Source organism: Microcaecilia unicolor, chromosome 1 (assembly GCF_901765095.1).
Source record: "Microcaecilia unicolor chromosome 1, aMicUni1.1, whole genome shotgun sequence".
Lineage (NCBI taxonomy): Eukaryota > Metazoa > Chordata > Amphibia > Gymnophiona > Siphonopidae > Microcaecilia > Microcaecilia unicolor.
The window spans coordinates 648,906,638-648,933,668 of record NC_044031.1 but is presented as its reverse complement, the minus strand read 5'-3'; the positions used below and the strand labels follow the sequence as shown (position 1 = coordinate 648,933,668).

Below are 27,031 nucleotides of genomic sequence, written 5' to 3'. Positions count from 1 at the left end.
GAAGAGGACTCTGGCGCAGCCGCGTTGCTGATCTGCAAGGGTAGGCTTCTGTTTCTGTGAGTACAATGTGCAGGACGTCAAACTCACAGAAACAGAAGCCTGCCCTTGCAGATCAGCAACACAGCTGCGCCGGAGAAGAGGACCTCGACTGGTGGGGGTTGGGGACCACCGCCAGCAAAGGTACCCGACGGCGGGGGAGAGTTGGTGGCGGCAGGAAGAGGGGGTCGAAAGGGTTGGCTCTGGGGGAAGTCAAAGGTGGTGGTGGTGGCGGGGAGGTCAAAAATGGTGGGGGGTGTTGGCGGCGCTGGGGGGAGGGGCTAAAATGTGCCCCCTCACCTTGGGGTCTGGACCCCCCTCCCGCCAAAGTCTGGCTACGCCCCTGGTCTACGTGCCCCAATGCTGTGCATTTAACATGAATTCTATGATGGCATCTTGGCACTAAGATTCTGTTATAGAATACTGTTGTAAAGTTGGCATAGGTCCGCTCATGTTTGGACGCATCCTCTAACACCATGTCAATGGTGGGCGTTAGTTGCTGAGCCAAGTGACGCGTATAGTCTATATTAATCTATAAACTATGTTCTGCATATGGCAACTAAAGTTGCATGCGCAAATCAGCGCACGTAGATGATATGTGCGTGCAACTTATCTGTTTAACAAGCCAATCAACGCCTATAATTGGCTGCTACAACCAATCATTGGTGTTAATTGGCCTTAATTAGGATTTACGCACAGATAGTATTCTAGAATGACCTGCACGTAAATCCTAACGTGTGTAAATTTTGGGGTGTGTGGCTAGGGGCGTTCCAAACTTTTATGTGCATTAATACAGAATTCAGCCGAACTGTACCTAATTTAGATGTTGGCATTTAGACCTGCCCTAAGTACTCTTCTACAAAGGACGCATACCCAGGAGTGCCCAAGGCAATCTATCACCCAAGGCAGGGATGAGATGCCACCTGCCCCTGCGCACCTGCCCGGTCTAGCATCTCCCCACTTCCCTACGTTTACCTTATTTTTCTTTTCCAAAAGGTATCAGTGGCAGCGGCAGTGATTCCCATAGGCTGCCCTGCCACCAGCACCAGCCTCTTCGCTATTGCATCCGGCATCTGGGGAAACAGGAAGTTACATCAAGAGGTGGGCAGCAGTGGAAGAAGAGGCTGGTGCTGGTGGCAGGGCAGCCTATAGAAATCGCTACCACTGCCACCTTTGGAAAAGAAACAAATAAGGTAAAGGGTTGAAGAGGGAGGAGAGAGTGCTGCTCCTGGAGCATGCCACTGGAGGCCCCCACCTCAGGTGGCTTAATGGTAGGGTCGCCACTGCACGTACCCTACATAGAATAGTGCTTAGCGTGTAAACATTTCAGTGCCGATGTTTAGGTACCACTTATAAAATTTACCCCTATGTGTGTACCTGGGATACATACCCATGGCCTGCCCATGCTGTGCCAATGTGTATGCTCCCCTGGCAGATAAGTGCTCTGGTACATAAGCGTTACCTTATAGAATAGCGCTTAGTGTCGATAGGCGCCTACCTCTAGGCGCCACCTTATATAATTGCCCTCTATGTTACTTGAATATTCTGACATTATAGAATATGTCTGGAAGCACAGATGGTGCTTTTGCACCTGAATGTGACATTCACACACTCAAATGCTAGTACTTTACAATCCTAGTGTGCAAAAGGCCCTTACATTTAGACTCTAAGTTAGAAGGATTGGGTCTATCACTCAGATCAACCCAAAGTTTGAGTTAACCCAGTGGTTCCCAATCCTGGTCCTGGCAGCCAGTCAGGTTTTCAGGTCATCCACAATGAATATTCATGAGAGAGAGTTACATGCACTGCCTACACCTCATGCAAATCTCTCTCCTGAATATTCATTGTGAATATCCTTAAAACCTGACTGGCTGGGGTGCCTCCAGGATCAGGTTTGGGAACCACTGGGTTAACAGATAAAATTGTTAGCAGCCCACAATTTGAACTGAAATAGAGCCTAAACTAGAACTATTGGTCTAACCAGAGCAATTCCATTCGTGGTGGGTATACACGGTCCAAGCTTGCAAACATAACAATTTATAGTGCCCCAGCTCTGCTCATATATCAGGGTTTCCTGACTAAAGTTCATATAATCTGGTTCCTTGGATTCGGAATGTTGTTTCTTTGCATGTCTCTGTATCCCCTTGCACCCCTCTAGTATTCAATGACAGCAAACTGGCATTGGCGTATTCTCATCTTGAGAACTGTAAGGAAAGAAGCACAAATTCTAGAATGCTGTATGAGGGCAGGAAGAAAAGCAGGACAACAAGTCCCAGAGTGCTTTGTGGTACAGTGATCAAACATCTGCCTCTGTATGCCTAAGGAATTTCTTGTGTTCTAGTGATTGTGGCAGTGCCATTATCTAAGGCATCTGAGTTGTTGAAAAGGGGAAGGAGGGGAAAATGCAAATACTGGTGTGGGTCAAAACCCGTGTGCATCAAGTCGGATCGCTACAAAGGGAGGGATCTTCTTCTTGAGCTGGTTAAAGTCTCTGGCTGAGCGCCACAGCCATGTCTGCAGCTCCTTCAACAGCCAGAAATCGTCCATCTTTTTCAAGAAGTCATTGGGGACCCCTGCTCGGGTCCTGGTGGGGTTGCCAAGTTGTGGTGGTAGTGGATACCCTAACGATGACATGACACCAGCAATACTAATGATTAAGCCTTGCAGACTAGAACAGAAGTGGTCGAGGTTATGGCGCAACTCGGCCCATGCCACCTCACCATCAATGCCACGAAGGTAGCAGAGCAAGTGGCTGTAGGCACGGTAGTTCTCTGCTAGCCGCAAGTGGTCATTCAGGTTGCGCCACAGCTGAATATCCATCATGGCACTGGGGATCTTCTCGGTAGCGCTGACTCTAGGAGGGTTGAAATCTGGCTCGTTGAATGGGGGACCCAAGTAATTGAGCTGAGAAAGAAAAGAAAAGAAATTGTTCAGTCTTCGTACTAACACTGTTTAAATCTTTTTTATCTGCAAGAACTGCTGTATCATGAGGTTGGAACTGATGGGCAAAGCATAGAGAACCAACTCTTTCCAAATGTTAGAACATGAGTACTGGAAGACAACTGGCTTTTTCTTAGGATGAGCTCCATGTAAACACAGTTACTTGTCCCATTATGTAAGACGTATCAAAACTGTTATGTATGCACCCTAGATTAGAGGGCCACAAATGGGCTGGAATTTCAAGATATCCCTAATAAATATGCACTCATTATCAATGAGTATCCACTAATTAATTAAATTACTAAACCTTATATACCCTTCTCTTTAGTAACTACCCAAACTTTTTATCAAATTATCAAAACATCTTTATTCAACATCTTTTATATTATATTGCAACACACTTATTTAATACCTTATAAAACCCACGCATAACCACACTCTTACATAGACCCAACTCCCTGGTATAACATATACTGTTATATAATTGGTTTGCACAAAGTTTCCACAATCTGCTATTGATGTACCCTCATACAATGCTATTAACACCGCTTGCCGCAGTCTCCAAACAGACCCCTCATACAATGCTGTTTGCACTGCATGCAACTTTCTCCAAACAAGCAGTGATAGTCAATATTAAGTTCTTGATGGAAATGTTCTCCAATAAATTTTACTCCTTGTAAACCTTATTTAAAAGAGTGTTTTTTTCTGTTTTCTTCTCATTCTTGCCTCTTGTTTACCAGGTGATGCGTCCTCCTTGCTTCCAAAATTATAAAAGTTTCAAATAGTCTCTTTTTCAGTCTTCCACAACACTCTAAATCATTCAAAATTGTTCCTTACTACTCCATGGGTTTGATAATGAGAAAACAAACCCAAAATATTTGGAAATGGAGTAGTAAGGAACAATTTTGAACTATTTGAAACTTTTATTACTTTGGGTTTTATAAGGTATTAAATAAGTGTGTTGCAATATAATATAAAAGATGTTGACTAAAGATGTTTTGATAATTTGATTAAAAGTTTTGGTAGTTACTAAAGAGAAGGGTCATAAATATGCATGAGATAGGTTTGCATAAAATGACTCATATTGCTTGCAAATCTATCTCATGCATATTCATTAGGAGATAACGAACTGTATTATGGTGGTTTTTATTTGCATCAGGTGAAACAATGGAGAAGACCCTACCATTCAACAGCGTTTTTGAAACGTCAAAAATAAGAGTGAACATCTTCATTGCATTAGCAGATAATTTTGGAATTTTAGTTCTAGAATATACAATATACACAAATCTTTTTGATTTATAGATTGAAGAGTAACTTTATACACTTTTATAGGACTTAAATGTGCAGTGAAGGATCAATGCCACTCTCTTATTCTGTGGCTAGTGTTAGTGAAAGTTTTGTGCTGGTGTCTGTCGCTAGTGTACTGAAGGTTTTGTTCCAGAGGAATCGATGGGTGTCTCTAGCATTAGCGTGCCCTAAATTTTAGCATACACTAAAAATGCTAGCGCATCTTAGTAAACAGGGTCCTTAAATTGTTAGCCCACTTGGGATAGAAAATACCTGTTCAAATACTTGTGTGTGAACCTCTGTATGCCTATGTATAGGCTCCAGCGGTATATCAAATACACTAAATAAATAAATAAATAAGAAAATAGAGAACAGAGCAAACAGAAGGCTTAAGGTTGGGAAACAGAAGGTGAAAGGCATAAGACTAAAGGGCATCTGTACAGAGTTTGCCATAACACATGAGTACATAAGTGCATAAGCACATAAGTATTGCCATTCTGGGAAAGACCAAAGGTCCATCGAGCCCAGCATCCTGTTTCCAACAGTGGCCAATCCAGGTCACAAATACCCGGCAAGATCCCAAAAATGTACAAAACATGTTATACTGCATATCCCAGAAATACTGGATTTTCCCCAAGTCCATTTAATAACGGTCTATGGACTTTTCCTTTAGGAAGCCGTCCAAACTGCCTTTACCACATTCTCTGGCAACGAATTCCAGAGTTTAATTACACGTTGAGTGAAGAAAATGTTTCTCCGATTTGTTTTAAATTTACTACATTGTAGCTTCATCGCATGCCCCCTAGTCCTAGTATTTTTGGAATTCGTAAACAGACGCTTCACATCTACCCGTTCAACTCCACTCATTATTTTATAGACCTCTATCATATCTCCCCTCAGCCGCCTTTTCTCCAAGCTGAAGAGCCCTAGCCGCTTTAGTCTTTCCTCATAGGGAAGTCGTCCCATCCCCTTCATCATTTTCGTCGCCCTTCTCTGCACCTTTTCTAATTCCACTATATTTTTTTTGAGGTGCGGCAACCAGAATTGAACACAGGCAAAATTGTCTCTTTTTCCAAGCTCTTTATATCTCTCTCACTTTCTTACAGCAGGTCTACAGCATTTCCTCATTTAAAGGCACCTTTTACCATGCAAAACCAGCATGCTGTAAAGCCACAAATCATTACTATACATATAAAGAAATTCACAAGATTATGTGATAAAGAAACAACACTCATATCATTCCAATAAAAATTGTAAGCACAGAAAAACACATTTTGCAATTGCAAAAATCTAATATGCAAATACAGGTGCATTTGACCCTCCTTCAGTCCTGTTTTGGGCAAAAAGCAACGCATTCAGCATGGAATAGTGGTTAGTGCTGTGGGCTTTGATCCGTGGGACCTGGGTTCAATTCCCACTATAGCTCCTTATGACTGTGGGTGAGTCATTTAACTCTCCACTGCCCTAAGTACATGCATATAATATATAAACCATTTTGATTGTAACCACAGAAAGGCAGTATACAAGTCCCTTTCCCTTTACAACAAAAATGGTTTACATATATGCAGGTATTTTCCCTGGCTCTAATAGGCTCACAATGTACCTGAAGCAATGGAGAATTAAGGGTCCCTTTTACAAAGGCACGCTGAAAAATGGCCTGCAGTAGTGTAGGTGCGTGTTTTGGGCGCACGCAGAATCATTTTTCAGCACACTTGTAAAAAATGCCTTTTTAAAATTTTTGTTCAAAATGGACATGTGGCAAAATGAAAATTGCCGCATGACCGTTTTGAGACTAAGGCCTTGCCGCCAGCCATTGATCTAGCAGTAAGGTCTCACGTGGTAACCAGGTGGTAATGGTCTATTTTCTGACACGCTTAGCGGACGCATGTCAAAAGTGAATTTAATGCAAGGGCCAAACGGTAGCCGGGTGGTAACTCAAAATTGATGTGTATTGGGCATGTGTAAGTGCCTATGCAGCTTAGTAAAAGGGCCCCTAAGTGACTTGCCCAGGGTCACAAGCAACTACAGTGGGAATTGAACCCAGTTCCCCAGGTTATCAATCTATTGCACAAACCATTAGGTTACTATTATAAGTTGTGCAAATTTTAATATTTCTTCTGTCCACCATGCACCTGTTACTTGGGTAGGTGGGCACACTTTCCTGTGTCAGTGTACTTTGCATACAGATGATTGGCAACCAATTTGTTCAATAGACAGTCCGGCTGATATTTAGCGCTATTTTTGGTATGTGTATTAGAAGACCACAAGCTCTGTTTTTAACAATAAGATAGTACATGAAGTGTTTGAAACATCACATGTCAGATTTTTTAGTAGTCTCTGATTTAAGGTGAAACCAAACAAGGACTATTTTATTTTCTTCATTGATATTATCTATTTATTCTAGTGCTCTCTTATTAAAATGTTGCAGCACCTTCTCCTGCATGCTCCTGAAGAGGGCAAGATCAGACTGTGGTGGTGGGTGGTGGTGACAAATTTCTGGTTTGATGGAGAGGCAGAGATGGGCATGCTCTGCCTTCTGGGAGGAGAGATAATGAGAGGGCACAAGCAGCAGCCAAAGCAAGAAAAGCTGTCAGGCTGGAAAGATGAATGGCTTTTATCATTCATAAATGGCAAGGGAGGAACTTTGTGTTACAAACTACAAATTAAAAATATGATGATGTCTTTATCTCACTGTGTAAGATGGCAAATTTGCACAGATGTAGAGCCAAGGGGTTACATAATTGCCTTTGGGCTTTTGCCTTTAATGGAAGAAGCATCTAACTAGCTAGTCTCACCCAGATAAGGACTAACACCAGCTGAAAATACAGGACTGTTGCAGGTCTTGCTTATCCACTCCTACCCTAGCTGGGATCATTTTCATGCACTTTTCTGATTCCACATGCAACTTATTCTCTTTCTTCTCTACCTAATTCCTGTTACTCTCTCTTATGTATGTTCCACTTCACTTACACCCTGTGCTGTCTCTTAAGATGAAAGACTATTATGGTACAGCACGTATTATACTCACATTTATCATATTTCTGTTATATGATTGTTTTACAGTGCTGATAAATATGTATATATTTTTGATATTGTTTCATGTTAGTCCTATTATTAGGTTTCAAATCACGGTTTCCAAGTTTATCTCATTGAGGGGCCATTTTACTAAGCTGCGTGGGAGCCTACATGTGTCCTATGTGCGTCAATTTTGAACTACTGCCCGGCTACCCCATGGCCCGGGTGGTAATTTCATTTTTTACGCGCGTCCATTACACGTGCCGGAAAATATTTTTCTATTTTCCTGTGCACGGCGCTAACCGGGTGGTAATCAGCATTGTACGTGTGTTGATTATTATCGCCCAGTTAATGCGTGAGACCTTACCGCTAAGTCAATGGGTGGCGGTAAGGTCTCAGAAACAAATTGGACACGCCAATTTATTTTGCCGCATGTCCATTTTCGGCAAAAAGACACGCACTTACACTAGCGCAGGGCAAAGAGGACATTAAGACATTTAACAAAACTGGGGATAGTGGAGATCCAAAACCGAGCTTCTCATTTTCCCCCCCAAACCCACCTCCCCGCTCCCCCCGTTTTCTATTTCTGTTGATGGCTCTCTCATTCTCCCTGTCTCCTCAGCTCGAAACCTTGGGGTCATCTTTGACTCTTCTCTCTCCTTCTCTGCTCATATCCAGCAGATTGCCAAGACCTGTCGTTTCTTTCTTTACAACATCCGTAAAATCCGCCCCTTTCTTTCCAAGCACTCTACCAAAACCCTCATCCACACCCTTGTCACCTCTCGTTTAGACTACTGCAATCTGCTTCTTGCTGGCCTCCCACTTAGTCACCTCTCCCCTCTCCAGTCGGTTCAAAACTTTGCTGCCCGTCTCATCTTCCGCCAGGGTCACTTTACTCATACTACCCCTCTCCTAAAGACCCTTCACTGGCTCCCTATCCGTTTTCGCATCCTGTTCAAACTTCTTCTACTAACCCATAAATGTACTCACTCTGCTGCTCCCCAGTATCTCTCCACACTCGTCCTTCCCTACACCCCTTCCCGTGCACTCCGCTCCATGGATAAATCCTTCTTATCTGTTCCCTTCTCCATTACTGCCAACTCCAGACTTGGCGCCTTCTGTCTCGCTGCACCCTACGCCTGGAATAAACTTCCTGAGCCCCTACGTCTTGCCCCATCCTTGGCCACCTTTAAATCTAGACTGAAAGCCCACCTCTTTAACATTGCTTTTGACTCGTAACCACTTGTAACCACTCGCCTCCACCTACCCTCCTCTCTTCCTTCCCGTTCACAATAATTGATTTGATTTGCTTACTTTATTTTTGTCTATTAGATTGTAAGCTCTTTGAGCAGGGACTGTCTTTCTTCTATGTTTGTGCAGCGCTGCGTATGCCTTGTAGCGCTATAGAAATGCTAAATAGTAGTAGTAGTAGTAGTAGATCCCTGAGGAATGCCTGAAGGTAAAGACCAGCTTTCTGATATTTGATCCTGTAATTTAATATAATATAATAAGATTGAGAGATCAAAAATCCCTTCAGCCAGGATAACACATTACCTATTACACCAAAATTACCACCCAGAAATAATACCAGCCTATCCCGAACTTATTTAAATCTGCATTATCCAGACTGCGATGGACTTAGATACAAATCAACTTATGCATCTAGCTTGTCTTACATAAGTACACAACTGTGGAACGCTTTGCCCAAAACCGTGAGATCTATCCAAAACCATCTTAACTTCAGGAAACTATTAAAAACCAACTTGTTTAAGAAGGCCTACCCCCCCGATCCAAATTAACTTCCTACTTCCTGCGACAGAGCAAAATACTATCACTACCCCCTCTTTACTTGCTTGATGTTTTATACTGATGTTTGTTACATACTTACTACTGTACTATGTATTTGCATTATTGAACCGGAGCCTACTTCTATGGTATTGTGTAAGCCACATTGAGCCTGCAACTAAGTGGGATATAAATGTGTTAAATAAATAAATAAATAAATAAAATAGAATTTCTAAAAGAACGCTATGATCGACCAAATGGAAAGCACTTGATAAATCAAGTTGCATGATAAGGGTTCCCTCTTCCCTATTCAATAAAATTCTTATATTATCCAATAAAGAAATTAATATGGTTTCCATGCTATGTTTAGTATGGAATCCCGTTTGTGATATATAAAGTAAATTAAATTGATCTAAATGGGTCACTAATTGCTTTGTTATCAAGGCTAAGCAAGATAAGGAATAGATATCACTGGTCTGTAATTAGCCGTATCCTCTTTATTGGCCAAAGGATTCTACAATATTGGCATTGAAATGATGTCAGATAGATAATTGGGAAAAGTTCCAGACAAGAAATGATTTTCAATACAATGCAGCACAGCTTGTTTAAAATTGAAGGCATGGACTTCATTAGGTAAGTTAGACAATTGTCTAAATAGCAATAGGATTTTGCAAATTTGAGGGATTCAACAGTTTCCTAAAGGACAAGTCCATAAACCACTACTAAATGGACTTGGGAAAAATCCACAATTCCAGGAATAACATGTATAGAATGCTTGTACGTTTGGGAAACTTGCCAGGTGCCCTTGGCCTGGATTGGCCGCTGTCGTGGACAGGATGCTGGGCTCGATGGACCCTTGGTCTTTTCCCAGTGTGGCATTACTTATGTACTTATGACAACAAAGGTAAGAAAAATGATTTTATTTTTATTTTAGTGATTGGAATATACCAGTTTTTAGAATTTACACCTGCTGTCTTTATATTGTGCAGTGTAGAGGAGAAAATTTTATTTATCAAAAAAATGTGTTAACCTGCACAATCTGTAAAATTCTTGGCAGCTTACAATAAAAACATACACACAAAGTACAATCTTAAAAAGACTAAAAAGCAAAAAATACAATTAGTCCATCCTCCAACTAGTCTTCTCTGCAATTGATCATCTCATCGGTGCTACATACATTACTTTTAAAGCATAACTACTCTATTACACTCCAAAAGTCTCCTCAAATAACAATGTTTTAAATTCTTTTTTGAAACTCTCCTTCCGTTGTCTTGGTTTTGTGTTGCATGCATATTCTGGCTTTTAGAGGTTTAAGGTTAATTTTTGCCTACATTAGAACCTTTATGGCCCTGTTTACTAAGCTGCGCTAAAGGCGTGCTAGCGTTTTTAGCATGCGCTAATGCTAGAGACATCCATAGGAATATATGAGTGTCTCTAGCGTTTAGCACACACTAAAAATAAACAGGGTTCTTAATTTGTAGTTAGTTACATTTGAAGAGGTATTGGGGAGACCTTGTGATGTCTTGAGCACAGCAGACATTCCTCTGCTGAGCTCCAGAGGCCTCTCACCTTTAGGTACCTTTTTGGCATTATTTCGGTCCGTTGGAATGATTTTCTTACCTGTGTGTGTATAGTGGAGCTTTATGGACAGATATCTAGTGGACTGTCGCTCTGGGATGCCTGCAAAGCAAGCCAGAAAAGAAAAACCAAACGCTTGCAATACAGAAAACAAAATGGCGGATCTGGCAGGGCCAGCGGCATTGGCTCTGCAGTGCAGCTTGCTCAGCTGACAGCAGCGGTAGAACGGGCAGTGGAACCGTAGCTCACTAAGTTGACTGAACATATGGAGGGGCAAAATGGAAAGATCGTCCAAGTACGAATTAGGGCGTTCTTACGATAACGTCCAAAAATAGACCTGTATAATGGAAAAATAGTGTGGGCGTTTTTCGATAATCGATTATCCCTGTAAGAAAACAATCAAATGACGAGCGCATAAGCGTGACTAAATTGGGCGCCCTAAGATGGTCGATTATTGCAGGTGCAAATGACCAAATCACGTGGTGTGTAAAATAATGTACAAAGGTGTATCGCAAGTACAGTACATGTTGTTCAGGCCATCCGGGTACGGAAATATATGAGGAACGCATATATGTGTCAACTACAGACATATCATGCTGCTCCACCCATACTTTCATCATATGTGCCCATCTGAATGTCCGGATCTGCATGCACTGTACACCTACTGAACATGCAGTAAATGCATATTGTGTATATGTGAAAAGGGTCGGGTGGGGTGCGTCATACTCATCTATATAAGGCACGTTTCACACTCCTGCAGGCATGTGCACGTCAAAGACGTCTATGCTTACGAGGGCGTCCACGTGCTGATAGGGGCCATATATGGAATGGTCATCCATATATGGAGCTGTGCATGAAACGACGTCCCTCACGCAAGGTCGTCTATATAAGGCACTTCTTTCCAACACGTGGAAAAATGGCACAACGGCGAGAGCCGAATTTCGGAGAGGAGGAGAGTTTGCTCCTCGTCAGGCTGTGCCTAAGGCACCGCCACACCCTCTTCATACAGCACCACCACCTGCCCCCCAGGCTGCAGGCCATGCGAGCCTGGTCCCGCATCCGGGAAAGGTTACAAAGGTAAGGTTATGGCCCAACCCCCCTCCCCTCCTGTACCTACACATATAACAGCTCCGTCATCAATGTTACCAGCAGTAACTGGAGTGTCCATGCAAGGATCATGAGTAATATAGGAATATGCACAATCACTAATAATTTGTATGTTATTTAAACGACCACCATTCCCACATCCCTACAAGAATGTATTTCGTTAGGTTAGTATCGTGACTATGCTATTAGTGTTATGTGAAAATATCGTTAGTTATGTGAAGGCCACATTTTCCAACCCCTCTTTGCAGCCAGTGGGTTACAACACCTCCGAATAGTGGAAGCATGAGACCAATGAAACCTATACCATACTTTATAACATGGTCATGATAACACATATAAAGTAGTTTAACAAGCATACATTATAATGTATACAAACGGTATTGTCTGGCCTCATGCCCACCTCTCTGGCATCATCTGCATAGGAACCAACTCGGTGGCTGCTGTGGGTGCTTCACCACCCCACCCCCAATATCAAATATGTATGGAGGGAGGGATCATCTCCACTGGGGGTTCCACCCCCCAAAATGGTAAAAAGGTGGCTCCTATGATTTACTACCAATGGAGGTGCCCCCCCCCCCAACACTGTAGACCCTCTCTCTCTGGTATGTGAATAGCAAATGAATGTGTGCAGAGGACAAAAAGGACCAACACCCCTGACCCCTGCTCTACAAACTTATATCTTACAGACGCTTTGGAGTCCACCGGGACCTCGAGTCCCTAAGGAGGCGGTTCCGCCGGGTGAGGCGGGAGAGGCCTGACCTCATCCGGGCGGTGCGAAGGCACCTCAGGGCTTGCCGTAAGTATTCAAAAACAGGACACCTGTACACATTACTACATACATTTCATGAATAAAGCAAATGTGTTGTACAATATCATTTCCCATGTGCCTAATAGCCACCTAGTAATACCATATCTGTCCCAGATCAAGGATGCAGGTTGCAGGGGTTCTCCCATGAGCGTGCTTGCAACGTCCGACCATCCCCCCAAGATGAATGAGATGATATGCCCCACTTTACTATTCCCCTTATTGTGGTGGCTGATTACTGTGTCCTGGTACAGCTGCCTGAGGCCCTACTTTTACTGCATGTTATGGCCTAAATCACATAAAAGAATTGTGCTCAACACCCTTCCCACTGCCCCCCCCCCCAATAACTCCTACAACAACTGCCCATCAACCCCTCGTTGCATCTCACAATGCAAACACCTACCTGAGTCCTCAGCCTGGCCCGAGGTGTCCATGGAGCCAATCCCGTGGATGCCCTCCTGGGGTAGGAGGGAGTACACCATCAGCTCCATGGGTGTAAGGTTGGCAGTGTCATTGCCTGGGGGATTGGCCCCCGCCTTCCTCCGAACATCCCTCCTCAGCTTCCGCCACTTCCTCTTGCAGTCCTCCACGTCTCTCCCAGCATGGAAGACAGCATTCAGGCTGTCCCGTACTGCCTCCCATTCCCGCTGCTTTACTGTTGCTGCCAGCCTCTGCCCTGTGGGAGCAAACAGACTCCGGTGCCGCTGTACAATTTCTTGCACCAGGAGCTCCACCTCTGCCTCGAGAAAATTACCCTTCCGGGTCGGCGGCATGCGTGGTGGCATTGTACCAATGGGGTTTTCGAAAATACGGAGTGGGCGTTTATATAGGCGCCAAGAACGCCCATTGAGACGGGGGAATAGGCGTTTCTGATTTGGGCGCTACTTTTTCAATTATACACATAATTCCTAAGCGTGCCCAGCTCAGATAGCGATTAGGAACACATGGTTTCGATTATGAGTAGATAAGTATGGGCGTCTCCACCTGCCTTCCCTTTCTTCATTGCCATTTTACCTGCCATTTCCTGCACTTAGACCTTGCCCGATGTTCGTAATAATCAGTTACAGGGTTTTACCCTCACTTATATGAAGGTATGTGTTTAGCTAAGTATGCTTGGGTACACCTGTGTATTTAGGGGGTGGGGGGGAAATTATTGTTGGCCCTCAGCCACCACGCCTTCCGTTTCCTGTCTTCCACATCCCCTGATGCTCCCTTTCTTTCTCCCATTCTCTCTGCCTAGTTGTAGCAGGCAGTGTGTGGGGGCGAACAATTTAGTACAGTCGGCCCAAATCAAACACCCCTCGGTGAGGGTCATTTCAATCAGGGAGATGTGCAGCTAATGTTCCAGAAGATAAAAGGCGCACTACACAGTCTTGAAACAGACGTTCATGGTAAGCTCTCATTTGTCTGCCACCTCTTCTCTTTGTGCTCATAGTCAAGGAGTGTGCATTCACTGTATGTATGTAGTCTGGAGTCAGATGTTAGGTAGCTCTCTTTTCACCAGGTTCCTGTGCACTGTACTGTGGGGTTGGCAGGTTCTCAGTGGTGTGGGCCAGCTGTTGGAGGTGCTGTATTGGTTCCCGGTAGCTTCCATCTTCCTATGCAGTTGGGGTATCTGTTGTGCTGCAGTACACTTGTGTTATAGAAGTTGGGGTCAGGGGGAGGGAGGTGAGGAGTGGGGGGCAGGAGGAGGGAGGGAGATAGGTGGGTGGGGGGGGGGAGTATCTCTAGCTGTCTTTATGTATATTAACAGGCCACCTTTATGATGCTGTTGTGACCTGGTAACCCCTACTCACTAGCTGTCTACTCTTACTCCCTATCCCTACCGTTGTCATTGGGTTTCCTCTTACTTGTCCTGTGTGCCCATATTTATAGAATTAATTGTAAGCTCTATTTGAGTAGTGGTAGTGGTCATGTGTGTTATAGGAGCAAGCAGACAGGGTGGGTGCTGTGTGTGTGTGTGAGCACCCCCAATATTGAGGAAAGATCATGTAGCTGTGCAGGGAGGAGTGTTGGTCACTGGGCTTAGCACCCCCAATACTACTTTCCAGTTGGCTCCTATGGGTGTGTGTAGGTTACTACTGTGGCAGAACTCTGGGGGCCGTCCTTCCCTACTACTCCCTCCTATTTTCCCATTACCAAACTGTGCCTAGTTCCTCCTGTGACCTCTGTGCTCTACTGAGTGTGGGCCACATGCATTCAACTGAAGGAGCCTGTAATGGGGGTCATAAAGCAGTTCTATGCAGTTTAGCAAGTCAGTAGTAACACAACACATGCTGCAATGTTGTTCAATTTAACAATTATACAACTAACAGCTTGAGCACAACGTTGTGAGTGGTGTCCTTCTCTTGGCTGCTCATCCACCACCCTCTACCCAGCTGCCTGCGGGCCTCTCTCTTTCGTACCCGTGTCAATTCCATTCCTCCTCACCATCTCTTTGCTGGGTCATCAGGTTGGGGGACATACCAATGTATATGAATGCTGAAAGACAAAAGTGGGTTATTTGCACCAACACTATTCCTCACTCTTGTGCTATACAGGTGAAGACTCAGAGGAGGCTGGCCCTAGTGGCCTGCAAGGCCAACGCCCTACACCATCCGTCCAGTCTCAACCTCCACAGCCTGCAGCACCAGCAGTCCAGCCTCCACCACCTGCACCAGCTGTGCATCCTCCGCGTCCACCACCACCTGCACCAGCTGTCCAGCCTCTACCACCTGCACCAGCTGTGCATCCTCCGCGTCCACCACCACCTGCACCAGCTGTCCAGCCTCTACCACCACCAGCTGTCCAGCCTCTGCCACCACCACCACCACCTGCACCAGCTGTCCAGCCTCTGCCACCACCACCACCACCTGCACCAGCTGTCTAGCCTCTGCCACCACCACCACCACCTGCACCAGCTGTCCAGCCTCTGCCACCACCACCACCAGCAGAGGCCGCATCTCCAGCACCAGAGGACTTTGTTGAGGAGGAGGAGGGCCCAGCTCCCCGCCAGAGGTCATCTGGCCAAAGGAGGCAACTCCTGCGGCTGGCCAATGGAGCTACTCCGCCACAACGTGCGCTTGGAGGAGTACCGCCAGCAGAAACTGGAGCTGCAGCGCCAAGCACTGGAGGCACAGCAGCGAGCACACCAGGAACTCCTCCAGGCGCACCGTGAAGGCCACCAGGAGGTGCTCCAGCAACTGAGATGGCTGGAGCAGAGCATCCAACACCTGCGCCCTCAGGGCACCGCGCCTACTCCAGCCCCCGTGCTGCTGGAGCAGCCCCTGCCATCAACATCCTCCTCCACTGACCACCAGCAACCACCAGCTAAGAGGTGGGCATTGCGCTCCTCAGCCTCCGCACCCACTCCTGCAGCACCCGCGAAATCTGCTCCCATTCTGGGTCCTGTGGCCAGACCACTAGAAGCAAGAAGGTGGCCCGATTTCCACGGTGCAGCCGAAGCCGCAGGCTGCCGTGGGGATAGGGAGGAGGACACTGGGAGCAGCAGCTCAGAAGAGACTTCCCATGCAGCACCAGCTGCAAAGGAAGGGCGTGGGAGGGGTAGGAGGGGACGGGGGAAGGGAAGGGGAAAATGATGGGACATGCTGTAGGGTGAGGGTTGGTGGGAGGGGGGTGGGTGTGGGAGGGGGGTGGTGGTGGTGGTGGTGGTGGGGTTGACCAAACACATATGCACTGTATGTACAAAATAAATGTTCACTTACATTCACCTAAAACTTGTTTCAATGAGTCTTTGTCTTGCTCTTACGCCAAGCTGGTAGGCATTGAGCTCTGCTCTGTGGGCTGGGGGTGGAGGGGGCTCCTCTTCCAGCTCATCTGGGGCCTCTTCTGGTGGTGGCTGTGGCTCCTCTGGGAGAGGCTGTCCTCTGCGCTGGGCCAAATTGTGCAACATACAGCACGCCACAAAGATCTTGGCCACCTTTTCTGGACTGTAGAGCAGCTCTCCTCCAGACCGGTCCAGACAGCGGAAGCGGTTTTTCAATAAACCAAAGGTGCGCTCAATGATCCCCCGGGTGCTGCGATGTTTCCTGTTGTAGGTTTCTTCTGGCCCTGGTTGTGGGTGGATCAGGGGGGTCATAAGCCATGTCCTCTGCGGGTAGCCTCGGTCACCTTTGCAGAAAAGCAGAATGAGATAGATGAGTGTGTATCGCTTGGAGCAGGTACAGGGGGGGCGGGGGGATTTGGATAGTGGGTTGTGGTGGAGGAAGCCAGGGCGGAGGGTTGCCCAGTGGAGGAGGTCTAGTATGGGTGGTACATGCATGTTGCACTTACCTAGTAGCCATCCACCAATGAACTCCCCTCGCTCGAACCTGCGGAAGATGCCCGAGTGCTGTAGGATGTAGGCATCGTGGCTGGAGCCGGGGTACCTGGCACACACGTCTAATATCTCCCCCTGGGCATCACATACAACTTGCATGTTCATAGAATGAAATGCCTTCTTATTTCTGTAGGTGGCTTCGTGTGCCCGGGGGGGTCTGAGGGCTACGTGTGTGCAGTCTATCACACCGATGACCGAGGGGAATCTAGCAACAGCATAGAAGGCGGCCATGTTGTTGTGCAGGGCCTGGGGGGTGGTGGGGAAAGTGATGTAGTGTGAGGTGTGAGTCATGAAGGCATCCAGGAACTGGGTGAGACAGTGTGAAATAGAAGCCTGGGTGAGGCCTGTGTTAGCAGCTAATACGGATTGAAAACTGCCAGTGGCCAGGACAGAGAGAGCGGAAGTGATTTTGAGGTGGGCAGGGATGGGGTTATTCCTACGTGTCTGGGGCTGAAGGAGGGGTTTCAGCTGCTCACACAGCTGACGAATGGTGGCCCTATCAACCTGAACCTTGTTAGACACTGCTGGTCAGTGAGTTGTAGGAAGGTGGTGCGGGGCCTAAACACTCGGGGCCGTGAATACCTCCTGCGGTGGGTGGCCTCTTCGTGTAGCATGCATGCCACAAGTGCATTAAGTGCATCCATATCCCCACCACCAGTGCAAGTATTAGGACTAGTAGTCAAACAAACAGCAACACACACAGATCTGTCACTTCCAGCCACCACGCCCTCTGGCCACTCACTCGCCAAACAGTACAGGCACACAGAGACAAACGGAGGTCAGGGAATAGAGTACACACGTGGGAAGAGTGAATGGGGAGGGATAGGGGGAGGGGAAGGGGGCGATGGAGCAAAGGAGTAGGAGTAAGGAACGGTCAAAGGGTAAGACACAAAAAGAGGCAGGGCACACAGACGACGGTCACAGGTACTGAACACGCTCGGCTTTCTCTCTGCAACCACCACTTCCGCTCTTCCACCAACAATATCGCCACTCTCCAACTACACACAATCGCTAATGGGTCTAAAGACGCTTTCCCCCTTGCTCTGGTCGCTTTTATTTCGGGTCCATCATATTACGCCCATCTTCCCGCTCAACCAGAGCCCTTTCGCTATTCGTTATACGTTGTACCCGGCCACGTCGTATCACCGCCCCTAACACGCCCCCGACACGCCTCTTATTTGGACGTTTTTACGTCCACGTACGAGCGACACGGACGCACTAAAACATTGCTTTCGATTATATGGATTTACTCGTTTTTGTGAGATTAACGTCCATCTCCCGATTTAGGTCGACTCTTGGGCGTTTTTTTCGTTCGATTATAAGCAGGATGGTGAATTTTGAGGGGCTCCTTATTGGCGTCTGATGGTCAAACTGGGGAGCTGGAATATAGACTCTTGGGGTTGGAGGATTCTAGCACTACCATGTGTGCACAGCTAGAACAGCTTCAGCCTCAGCTCTCAGAGCAACTGTTGAAGGTAGAAAACCTGAAGAATAGATCCAGGCGTAATATATTCATCTGCTGGGCCTCCCTGAATCCATTCCGGAACACCAGCTTCCTGACCTGCTTGTGACATGGCTGGCTGCTAAATTTCCACTTTCTTCTGGTAATGGACAGCTTTTCTTGGAGAGGACCCATAGGATGAGCCACAGGCGCAATACGGCGGCTCACCCCCAGGCAGTTGTGGCCCGAGTCCTGAATTATGCTCACAAAGCTAAGCTGCTATGCACCTACAACGAAATAAGGAGCAGCTACAATATAAGGGAAAACAGATTTTGATGTTCCAAGATTATTCTCCTGTGCTGCTGGATAGACGCCAGCAATTCAATCCTATTTGCAATGCTCTCTTTGAACGGCATTTCCATTTTCAATTTCTTTACCCTGCAGTGCTAAAAGTATACCTCGATGGGAGGTGATCAGTCTGTGAGACCCTGTAGGCTGCGCAGGACTCGGTAAATCGTCTACCTGCCACTGATTAACTTGCTTTGTTATTCATTGCACATTTAACAGACATCTTATTGTCCTAGCCTGTTCTCTGCTGTAAACTTATCTTGTTGGGGATTTTATGATGATGGCCCCTCCTAGAGGGAAGCCAAAAACACTGCACTTCTTATCCATAACAGGCATCAAGCTGATTTTAGGCTGGAGGCCTCCTAGCTCAATCAGTAGTCTCCTATCTAGGGGCCTAAGTTAGTTGGAAATGATAACTGTTTTTCCAAATGGAGGGGGGGGGGGGGGGGGGGGGATGTTGGTTGGTATGGGGAGTGTTGGATGGGATGGGGTGGGTGAGGGTTTGGGTCTTTAGTTTAAAGTTTCTGTGGTACAGTAGTGGAATGCGAATGGACTGGATGGTTGGTGACTGCGAGTTGCTCTTATTTGTCATTTGTGGAGGTGTGGGGGGTAAGCGGTTGTGGGACCTGGGTGGTCTCAGGAGGGGGCTGGGTGCCTTGCAACCATCGAGGTGGTTTTGGAACTTTTTACTGTCTTGCTGTTGTCCCTGCTCACATGAGTACTGTTCAAGGTATGCCAATTCATTTGCTCTCTTGGAACATTTGTGGGATAACCTCCCCTATGAAATGGACCAAAATACTGGCAGCTTTAAATCGTCATAGAGCTGACATTGCATGCCTTCAAGAGACAAGGCTTTCACCAATGGAGCATGTAAAATCAAACCAGTGCTGGGTAGGTGTTTACAGGTCCTCATCCTCTGGGCGTCAAGGTGGTGTTGCCATCTTAGTGCACAAATCCATGGCATGTGCCTCAGAATTGCTGTTTAAGGACTCGTAGGGTCGCTACTTAGGGGTGCGATTCAACTTGCAGGGGTGCCCACATTATTCTGGTGGGGGTGTTTGGACCCACACCAACAAATCAATCCTTCTTCTCTCAATTGTTAAAGGCTTGCCAACCATATCCAGACCAGACATTACTTTGCCTAGGAGACTTCAACTCGTGTTAGATTGTCACCTAGATCACTCTGAGTCCAGACAGGGCATGGGGTCGGGTGCTGACTGTTACTTTTCACAGTTTTGTTCCTTCCTAGATTTAGTGGATACCTGGCCTTGAAAACGACGTACGACCACCTAAACTTCTGGAAAACACTAAAAACCAACCTGTTTAAAAGGGCATACCCTTCTGATCCAACTTAAATGCCTAACCCCAGCAACACAACAAAACTAAAGTACGTAATGGACATAACACAACTCCTCCACTGTTAGATTCCCTAATGTGGCTGTGCCACATGAACTTTATCTTACCATAACATCACTTTGTATTTGTAAACACCGGAGTCTACAAACGCCTCTCCGGTACTATGTAAGCCACATTGAGCCTACAAATCGGTGGGAAAATGTGGGATACAAATGTAACAAATAAATAAACAAATCCCAAAGAAAGAGATTACACATACACGTCCCGTGGACACGGCACATTTTCTAGATTGGATTACATATTGATCCAAAAAGGGGCTTTTTCCCAGGTGTGCAGTGCTACCATTGGTACCGAGGAAATCTCAGACCACACTATGGTCTGGGTAGATCTAGAGCTAGAGCCGTATTTTTGTCAATCTTCAGGCTGGCATTTTCCGGCATATCTCTATATGTCACCAGATTTTCAAATCTACCTTCAGCGGCGTTGGGAGGATTTTCTATCTCATAATCAGCAGCTTCTGGACACCCCGTTATTATTCTGGCCAATGGCAAAAGCAGTGCTATGTGGAGACATTATTGCATTTGTTAGTACTCGTAATCGTCATATCATGCAGGGTATCGTGGCTCTTGAACAGCAGCAGTGGACCCTTAAATGCAGGCACATTGCACACCCCGCTCCTGCTTTATTCGAGATGCTGATGGCTATTCAGATGTTGCTGAATGGTTTGCTGCACGAATGAACTTCATGAATGTTGTTATACCGTAAGTATTGCTTCTTCTGGTTTGGTAACCTTACTGGAAAGATGTTGGCAAAAGTGGTTAAAGCTGATAGGGCAACCCGTTATATTCCTTCTATTCAGTCCTCTCCGGGCATACTTGTCACTAAGATGGAGGAAATTGCGGAGGTATTTCAGTCACACTTTCAACAGGGACAGATCGGAACCCGTCCGAGCATGCCATTATAGACTATTTGCAACAATCCGGGCTACCACGTCTTTCTTCAGAGGCAGTGGCATCATTTAACCAACCCTTGAGGGCTAAAGAGCAGAAAAATCATTAAAGCCCTTAAGCTACATTCTGCCCCAAGCCCGAATGGCTATACAAGGGCATTTTATAAATTGTTGCAGATTCCTCTAGTGGGTCCTCTTCTGGTTTACTATAATGCGGTGGTGGAACACCAGGAATTCTCCTTGCATGCTACTGCAGCTCTGATAAGTCTTATATCCAAGCCCGGCCGCCCACAATCTTCACCAGGATCTTATCATCCTATTCCTCTCATTAATGTGGACGTAAAGATTTTATCCTATATATTGGCAGATCGCCTGACATTATGTTTGACAACACTGATAGGGGAAGATCAGGCGGGGTTTGATAGCATTGATAGCAGGTGTTAATGAGCAATGATGAGCACTATTTGGCAATAATTAGAATTTAAATGCACAACTCACTAAGCTTATTCTGTAATGCACTGCACCTGAATTCTAATGTTTGCAGCCAAACAGGGGCATGGTTATGGGCATTTCATAGGCGTTCCAAAATTTATGCGTGTTGTTGTAGAATATTGCCCTCTGTGTCTAGATCTACGCGCTGGGATTTACGCCATGTTTTCTTTGGTATAAATGGAAGTGTGTAGTTTTAGGTGCTAGGATATCGACTAAGCATATTCTATTTACTGCGCCTAAATCTAGGTGCCGCTTATAGAATACACTTAGGTGGAAATGTTTCTGTGGAGATTTTTTAAGCGTCATATATATAATCTGGTCCTTAATATGTACACTTTCTCTAATTTTTTTAAAAGAGAAACCACCCATATTGTGCAAATAGCAGTGCCTCAATTTATGCTTTAGGCTCGGCTCATAGAATACTGATTAAGCAGGTATTTTTCAGCGCAGATTTTTTTATGTGCCATATATAGAATCTAGTCCTAAATGTATATGTCCTAAAAGATCAATGTCAAGAGCTACAGCTGCTACCAAGCATCTTTAGGATTTGGGAAGCAGCTGCTATTCAGCAGGACTCCACCGAAGGGACTGGGGGGGGTTACCCCCTTAATCCTGCAGTGGATTTTGCTTCTCCCCCCACCCCATGCCAAACTGGCAAGCAAACCAGTCACTGTGACAGTGTCAGGATAATCATCGGTTATGTTTCTATGATTGCAAAGATCTCTCACTTTCTAGAGATACCTCTTTTAGCTATTTAGGTCCCAAATTGTGGAATTCTCTACCTTCTTCTTTGAGGACACCCATGCCTTAACAATCTTTCAAGATCCTGTGGAAGACCCATCTATTTTCGGAAGCTTTTAATTAGAAACACAGAAACACGACGGCAGATAAGGGCCAAAAGGCCCATCTAGTCTGCTCATCCTCAATAACCACTAACTCCTTCTTTCCTAAGAGAACCCACATGCCTGTCTAACGCTATCTTAAGCTCTGACACAGTCCCCATCTCCATGACCTCCACTGGGAGGCCAATCCACGCATCCACCACCCTTTCCGTTTCTGGTGTGAGTGTGAAGACTCGTATAACTTTTTGTTCTCTTGTTTTCTTTGTCTCTTGCCTGTTATTTTTTTCTCCCTGACTCTTTCCTATCCTTTTCTCTGCCCTTCTCCCTCTAAGTTCCTTTAGCATACTTCATCAGTACTGTTTTGAGATTTTTAGTCATGGTGCTAACTGCTTAGTCACCTACCCAGACTCAATTTTGCCTTATATTAAGGGCCCTGTTTACTAAGTCACGCTGTAGGTGTGCTAGTGATTTTAGCATGTGCTAAAAATTAGCCCAGCCCCCTGTCACACCCTGCCCCTGTTATGTAGCGCCCCACCCCTTTCAACCTGCTCCCCACACCCACCTAAGGGTGTCCTATCCCCTCCCCTTACTTTTTTTTTTTAGTTACATTTGTACCCCGCGCTTTCCCACTCATGGCAGGCTCAATGCGGCAGGCAATGGAGGGTTAAGTGACTTGCCCAGAGTCACAAGGAGCTGCCTGTGCCAGGAATTGAACTCAGTTCCTCAGGACCAAAGTCCACCACCCTAACCACTAGGCCACTCCTCCACTCTATTGCCCTGGTGGTCTAGTGACTGGGACAGGAAAGAGCCCCCTCTTTTCTGCCCGGTGTGCTCCCCTGCATTCTCTCTCTTCCCTTTGCAATGCTGATGGTCCCGGCGCCAATTCAAAATGGCTGCTGAGAGTTGACGAGGACATGTCTGGGTAAAGCCGGACATATGGTAACCCTACTTTAGCGTTTAGAGCATGCTTAAAACGTTAGCACACCTTAGTAAACAGGGCCCTAAATGTACAGAATAAATAAATAAAATAAAAAATAAACAGTTATGTTGCCATTTTACAACATAACTGGTTATGCGCCAGCAGATAACCAGTTATATTCTGTTTTGAATGGATGTTTATTCTGCCTGCACTTGACACATAAATGTCCATTTCTCTGTAATTTGAGATCAGCCTCTATTTCAACAGATCCCGTTCTAAAATACTATTTAAACTGGAGATGTCCTGACCCGGATGTCTCAATTTGAGCCTGCCATGAGTGGGAAAGCGCGGGGTACAAATGTAACAAAAAAAAAAAATCTGATTTCCATGTCTTTTCCGAGTAGAGAGATGTGGTAGTCATGTTAGCCCACTTTTAAAGGTAATCAATAGAAATAGAATAAAATAAAACATAGAAAAGAAAATAAGATGATGCCTTTTTTATTGGACTAACTTATTACATTATTTGATTAACTTTTGAAGGTAGCCCTTCTTTGTCAGATCAGAAATAAGCAAATTTTGAAAAGTAACAGCATCTATAAGTGAAACATCAAAGTATTTCAGTGACAGTCTGAAAGTATGAGGGAGGGGTGACCTAGGTGAGAAGCAGGGAGGGCAGAGAGGATGAGGGACAGGGAGATATGCATGGTGATTAGAGGGTGACAAAGCAGTACAGTTTTATGGTTTATAATGGGCTAGGAAACCCAGATCTTTGTTAAGTCCTGTCTGGTGGGTGTCAAAATATTTAATCATTTGCCTTCAAGGTCTTGCGTTCCTGTATTGTTTTAAAGTTTCCTTTCAGTATTCTCACCATAAAATCATTGGTACAGTGTTCTGGTTTTGTAAAGTGCTTTCCCACAGAGGTAACATCCTGGTTGGCACTGGCATTTTTCATATGATGTGTGTGTAAATTAAATCTCTTCTTCAGCATCTGGCTTGTTTCTCCAATATAGCACTTTTCTAAAATGGGGCTGTATGTATCTTTATAAAATGCTAGTACAAATCTTCCAGAAATAGCAGCTACACTGAAGGTTGCTAGGAAGCAGACATAAAAGTTAGCACATAGAGTACACGCATACACATGTATCTTATGAAATACATCCATAAATCATCACTCTGCTTATGCTCTGCCCAAACTCTTAAACTTGCGTACAAGTAAGCGCCTGATTGTACCTCATGTATTTTTACAGTTTGAGGTTACTTTACACATGCACACTGGCATTTATGCACAAAAAAAAAAATCCCTTATGAAATTACCTCCTTACTTGTTTCATTAAGTTTATTATGTACATTTCCTTGTACGCTGCCAAGAACTGTGGATTCTGCGGATTATAACATTTTTAAACAAGCAAAAATTAAAATAAGTCGCACGGTCATAGCTGGAAGTTAACGTCTGTAACTGCATTTTCAGCATCTAGAAAGCTCTTCCAAACTGTCTATCCATGTTGGTACTCTATTTTCGCAAGGAAATAGAGAGCGGTGATGCAGCACAGAAGGAAAAAACATAGTAACAAAAATGTTGACAACTATGGAAGACAAATTAATTTCAGGAGACAGAATGGAATGCCGTTTGTCTGTTCACTTCCAACTTGGAACATAAAGGGGAAACTCATTATATACTTGCCCTGGGACTCACCATGCTGACTCAGAAACAAGTAAGGGATTATTACACATTGTTTACATGGACACACCCACACACACCCTACGTATATGCACGCTGAAGAAAAACATACAAAGGTATTCCCCCTGTTTATTCCTACAGACATATGGAAACACACAAATGCAGGCACACACTTTTCACGCTGTAAGAGAAATAGATCCAATGCATACATGCACACAGATGCAAAGAAACATAACCATAAGTGGCATAGCTATGGGAGCCTGGGCTCCCCCAAATGGATCCAGGGGCCCTGGTTTGGCTGGCGGGGGTCCACAACCCTTGCCAGCAGAAGCATTTCTCTAGTGCTGCTCTCCTTACAATGCCTGCCCTGCTTTCCTCTCATCGCGTGCATGTTCGGTTTTAGTGAAACTGAGAATGCGTGACACTTTGCGGAGGGGGGGGGAGCAGCAAGAAGGCAGGCCAAAATGTGTCCCCTCACTTTGGGCTCTGGACTCCCCCCCCCCCCCCACTTCGAAGTCTGGCTACACTCCTGTGTCACACAGATATGCAAACCTACTTACAACAATCGCAGTCATTTTAGCACATCTGGACTCTATAGATGTTGCACAAATTTTCACATGCAAAATTGCACGCTATCCTGAGACGCACGCACAACAAAATTGTCTAACGCGGTGTTTCCCAAGTTGGTCCTGGAATACCCCCTTGCCATGATATCCACAATGAATATGCAGGATAGAAGTTTGCATACAATAGAGGCAGTGTATGCAAATCAATTTCATGCATATTCATTAAGGATATCCTGAAAACCTGACTGGCAAGAGGTACCCCAGGACTGACATGGGAAACACTGGTCTAACGAGTCAGTTAGTACCGACAATCGGGTGCTAACAATCAGTTGTTGGCGTTAATTAGCAGCAATTTGGATTTGCACATGCATCTTGCTAAGTGTTATTCTATTATGATTCACATGCAAATCTTATAGCGCAAAACTCAAATAGGGGTGTGGCCATGGGAGGGGCATGGATGGGTCACAGGGTTGCCAATTTCAAAAAAATCTCCCAGGCCATTCTGCACCTGAAAAGAGCCCAAAATAGCTCAAGCTGAGCGAGGAGCGGGGGGTCCCCCTCCCCATGGTCACTGTTGTGCGGCTGCTTGCTCACCTTCTCCTCCAGTCCCATGTGGTTACTGCTCACCACCTCTCGTAGGGCTGATGATGAGTCATGAGCTGATGACCTCATCACCCACCTCACCCTCATATTGGTTAAATTTGGAGCCGGAATGAGACTTGAGAGGCACCAAGCCTCATTCCAGCACCAAATCTGACCAATAGGAGACAGAGCTGGAAACCACCAAAAGTTGCAACCTGCAACAGTTAAAAAGGGCCTGCAGGCAACTTATAAAAGCCGCCCAATTATGCACCAGGATTTACACCAGGTTTCAGTTGGTGTAAATCCTTGCACTGAAAGTCTAGTGTGGAAATCGACTCTAAGCGCTATTCTATAAATGGCACCCAACTGTTTATAAATTAGTGCTCTGCATGGATTTTTTTCACACTGTTTTTTTAAAGCTGTTTACTGAATCTAGTCCCATAGGACAAGAAAACCTACAAGCAGGCACTGAGACATGGACACTGCAGCCTGTCTATAAAAGAACAGAGGGAAGCGAGAGCAAGGAAATAAATAAAAAGAAATACAAGTGATACTAGGGAGCAAGATAAGTAAGGAAGCAAAATTAAAAGATAGAATAAATAGCAGAAAAGTATGGTAATGCTGAGACACACATCTCTTGCACAGTAGTTTCAAGGCTTCTGCACACACAAAAAAAGCATTAATAAACATGCACATTACACAGAACATAAACACACACGGGTACATACACTCAGGCTTAAGAGTGATTTATTTGTGTCATGGTATCTGCCAAACAAGCTCATTTGGAGACATTAACTCAGCAGACACATACACATCACTGGTTTTATATATAAGAAACACACACACACTGCTACGAACCTACAAATCCTCGGAATGCACAAAGAAAAGAAACATACAGATTTGTTGCATACATAAACATAATGGGTTCACTCTTCAGCCAGTGGCGGTGAGCGTTTTGCTGACTGCCACCGGTGTTATTCCCAAATA

At 45.3% G+C, this 27,031-nt stretch overlaps 1 protein-coding gene across 1 annotated transcript in view; it reads right to left on the bottom strand.

The window, feature by feature from the left end:
* Positions 1-1,917: 1,917 nt before the first annotated feature.
* CLCF1 (cardiotrophin like cytokine factor 1) overlaps positions 1,918-27,031 on the bottom strand; it is a 188,407-nt gene continuing 163,293 nt past the window's right edge. The window contains exon 3 of the mRNA XM_030190329.1: positions 1,918-2,940. Coding sequence (XP_030046189.1) covers positions 2,458-2,940 — 483 coding nt within the window. The 3' untranslated portion in view covers positions 1,918-2,457. The remainder of the gene's footprint in view (positions 2,941-27,031) is intronic.